At 51.3% G+C, this 4,282-nt stretch overlaps 1 protein-coding gene across 1 annotated transcript in view; it reads right to left on the bottom strand.

The window, feature by feature from the left end:
* The window catches only part of CORO2B (coronin, actin binding protein, 2B), a 24,539-nt gene extending 20,685 nt beyond the window's left edge, over window positions 1–3,854 (bottom strand). Inside the window, exon 1 of the mRNA XM_010022018.1 lies at window positions 3,804–3,854. Coding sequence (XP_010020320.1) covers window positions 3,804–3,854 — 51 coding nt within the window. The remainder of the gene's footprint in view (window positions 1–3,803) is intronic.
* Between the last annotated feature and the right edge of the window lie 428 nt (window positions 3,855–4,282).

The raw sequence follows: 4,282 nt of genomic DNA, 5'->3' as shown, positions 1-4,282 counted from the left end.
CTGCCCCATCCCTGGCAGTGTTCAAGGCCAGGTTGGACACAGGGGCTTGGAGCAACCTGCTCTAGTGGAAGGTGTCCCTGTCCGTGGCAGGGGTTGGAGCTGGAGGAGCTTTAAGGTCCCTTCAACCCAAACCAGGCTGGGATTCTGACTGCATTGCTGCCTTCACCTTGAATTCAAACCCTTGCTCCATCTGCACTTCAGCACCCGTGGAGATGAGCAGCATTTCAGACTCCTGGCTGGGGTTTTTCCCCACATTTCTTTGCCTTTTCCTCCTCCCTTACAAATTATTTGACTTATATTTTGCGAAACTGTTTGTTCAGAACCCATCGATCCCATTGCAAATCATCCCCCCACAATGAACATCCTTCCCTCTGCTCTAGAACAGAGAAACAAGAAAAGGAAACGGGGTGAATTCAGGGAAGATGGGGGATGCTGGAAGCTAATTGTAGCTCCTGTGTGCCTCTTGCCCTGGTGCACACGCATGAAGCCACAGACAGCTCTGGAGTCCCGGCTCAGACTGAGCTCCTGTTAGTGAGGGCCCAGCTCCTGTGGCACATCCAGCAGCTCTGGAAGTTGTTATCCAGAGCCTTTGCAATCCTTCAATATGCAATTTCTATGAAACTCACTTTTTGAGTAATTCTCCACATTCTGCTAACGTTAATGGGTGATTTTATTTTTCCTTCACCTCACTCTCCATGGCTCAGAGGCACTGAAAGGAATATTATTGATTTATTGGAGTCATTTCCACCCATCTTCGGATTCAGATTCCAGGGTTCATTCTCGTTCTGCATTATTCTTGGACTCTGGTTTTTCCTTCCATTACAAAACTCCTCCCTTGTTTTGAGCAGAAATTACATGAAAATCAAGAATACCATAAAGCACTTTGAAGTGAGGCAATAAAATAAATCACCGCATTCAGCATCAACATCAACCTCATGAAACAAGCAGAGAAATTCTCCTGTCTGCTCCGGTGTTTTTAGGCTCATTGCAATGTTCGACTTATTTAAGTGCATGAGGGGAAGAGTGTGCCCCAAATCCTCATGCTGGAAGGTGGAAATCTTTTTGGCAACAAGTTAGAGCAGAAAGCTGTGCCTTGGGAAGCCTTTAGCAGTGATACAGGCCAGTGCTGAGCATCTTTCCCCTTCCCTGCTCTCCTCAATAGCCCCTGGAGGGGAGGAGGAGGATGGGCAGCGCTGCCATCCCGCTCCTCCTCTCCAAACAAAAGAACAAAGCAGCTCATTGAGGTTTCATAATGGGAGCAAGGATATCTGCACCCGGGCTGGGGAACATCCTGCCGTCAGCTGAAATATTCCATTGAGGAGAAAGGCAGAGAAGGGTTTGTGTGTCAGTTCTGAGCTGTTCCTCAAAACCAGAGGAGAACACAGACCTGGAGGTGGGAAACACCCCAGGGACTCTTATAGGTGAGGAGCCTGGTGTTTACAGCCCTGGGTGAAGCCTGTCGCACGCACGCCTTGCAGCTATGAAGGTTGCATTAGTATCTTACTCCAATCCTGCTCCACTGCACAAGCAGATAGAGGGAGAAGATAGGCAGGAGCATGAGATGTAGCTCAGTTAGCAAGAGATTTTCCATACACACAGGGCTGGGTTAAGGTGATGCTACCAAGGAGCAGCTGCAGCTCATGCCAGCCTGATCCATGCATGGAGGCTGCAGGAAGCTGAATTGCCTGTTTTCCCCCCATCTATCCCAGGAGCTGCAATATTCCATCACATATCACAGGGCTAACACACGAGCAAGTTCCAGGGGAGCTCCCAGGGATGAGAAACAAAGCTGCTCTGAGGATGCAGAGGGGTCAAGAGCTGCCCCATTCTGGGCAGCCTGCGAGAGCTCCTGCTTCTTGAAGAGAGGGGAAATAAGCTTTTAAGTGGGTCTTTCAGCCCTTTATTCAGTTTTACAGCAGAGAGCAGCTTCTGGGACAATTCCATTAACAGAAACCCAAACAACTTTGTATTTTGCAGGGTTTTCTCTAAGCTGGAGGCCTGGTACCCACACCCCATCAGCCAGGCACAGCAGATGCCATAGGGCAGGCAGCTCTGACCCAGCAGCATACACAAACCCCACAGGGACCAGCTCATCCCACATCCCCCAGGAACAGCACTGCCATTCGCCTGGAATAAAAGGAACCAAGGAGCAAAAGAATCCAGCCCCAATTTGGAGGCTTTTCAGATGTGCTGGCAGCTCCAGGCTGTGCCTACCAGCAGCAGCAGGACACGGGGCTTGTCTCAATGTGTTTAGTTTTAAATGCATCTTTTCAAGCCTCAGGAGTCTTAGCAACAGCAGCCGGGCGGGAGAGTTTGTGCAAAGAGCCCCGAACGCTGCGAGAGGCAGTTCCACAGCACAGTGCTCTGTAATCCCTAACAATAATTCCTATATATAGCGCTGGTTAATCTGCCTCAATCACAGAAGCTTTCAGAGGAATGAATTTCTGCTTTCACCTGTACAAAGTAGTGGTCTGGGGGGGCTGGCAATACCCCCCCAGCCCTGCTGCAGAGGGAGACCTTCCTTCGTGCTGGTGCAGTGATGGGGGCTGTGGCATCTACAGCAGCTCTTTGGGCTACCACAATGGCATGTAGCCTCTCCTATGGCCTTAGAGAGGTTTTTAATGGGAAACCAGTGCTATTTCTTTGTGATTTTGATTAGATTCAGGGTAGATTTAGGTTGGATACAAGGCAGAAGCTCTTCCCTGTGAGGGTGCTGAGGCGCTGGCACAGGGTGCCCAGAGAAGCTGTGGCTGCCCCATCCCTGGCAGTGTTCAAGGCCAGGCTGGACACAGGGGCTTGGGGCAACCTGCTCTAGTGGAAGGTGTCCCTGCCCGGGGCAGGGATTAAACCCCTTCCCAAAGGATACAGTATGTACTTGACCATGGACTTGAGGGGGAGTCCAGGTTCCAGTACAGCCGGAGGCCTGCGAAGCACTGCGATAGCAGAGCTGTCCTCGTAGCCTAAATCAACACCAGCAAACAGCAAAACACCATCCCTGCAATCAGTGCACGGTGGGGGAGCCGCCTCGAAGCCACCTCCTGCCTTAACCTCATCCCTGCTCGCTTTGCTGAGCAGAGCCAATATGTTTGGCACTCAGAGGGGAAAATGCACAAGCCGGAGCTCTGTCCTGCCCCGTCTCCTCTCGGCACAGAGGTGGGATCTGCTCTGTGCATACCCAGAGTTAGCAAAGCCTGCATGGAAGAATTATGCTGCTCCCTAAAGAAAGGCTTGAAACGAAACATCTATTTTTCGATAAGACACCCAGCATTGCCAGAATTAGTCATCAAATGCTTATTGTTCCGTGCACATTAGATTATAGCCAAACAAATACTGATTTTAATCTCCCCAGTACTCTAATGCTCTGATGCTTCTCAATTCAACCTTGAAAACGGCTTTTGTTCACGTTAATGGCTTTCATGCTAACGAGGCTCAGTAAGATTTAACACTTAGGCACGTCCCCTGCTTCATTATAATGACAATTCCACCACCGAGAGCAACACGTTCTTGCAGTGAGGAGGCACAATGCAGCCACCAAACCTGCCTGGAAGTCCAGATCCAGCATTGCCACAGCACTGATGATGCTTCGGCCGGGGCACCTGGATGCATTCGCAGCCCGAAATTGACTTAAAAGCAGAAGCGGCAGCTAAGAAACAAGTCTCTGGTGTAAATTAAGTGGTTTCTCTTTTGAGCCAAGGGACCCTCAGAGCAGAGGCAGCCGTTTGGGCTCTTGGCTTGCTTGGGCTGCTGTTCCTACGCATCGCTCTGTCCCTGCCTTATTAAGATGCCCTGCGCAGGACACTCACCAGGCGGCTGTGCCTGCTCCCCAGCACGTTAGGCTTGTGGAGGTTTCTCATCGACTCGACAAGAGCTCAGTGCACAGGGGGAGAGCACAAACATTCGATCCACCATCCCGGGAGGCCGAGATAAAACACATAAACCCTCCCTGCCTGCAGTGCACGGCAGGAGCCAAACCCACACCGGGATTCTCCCGGCTGATTCTGGCATGAGCTTGGAGCATCGCCGGTGGCAGGCATGAGGATGAGCCCCCAAGCCATAGGTAGAAGCCATCATATCGACCCCCATCTCCTCCCCACAACTGCCAGTCCCATTTAAGACAATTATGCATCACCAGCTGCTTTCTTAGAATCCCAGCCTGGTTTGGTTGAAGGGACCTTAAAGCCCATCCAGCTCCAACCCCTGCCCCGGGCAGGGACACCTTCCACTAGAGCAGGTTGCTCCAAGCCCCTGTGTCCAACCTGGCCTTGAACACTGCCAGGGATGG

The sequence above is a fragment of the Nestor notabilis genome, unplaced genomic scaffold, assembly GCF_000696875.1.
Source record: "Nestor notabilis isolate BGI_N333 unplaced genomic scaffold, ASM69687v1 scaffold17699, whole genome shotgun sequence".
Lineage (NCBI taxonomy): Eukaryota > Metazoa > Chordata > Aves > Psittaciformes > Psittacidae > Nestor > Nestor notabilis.
This window is presented reverse-complemented; position numbering and strand designations above follow the sequence as displayed.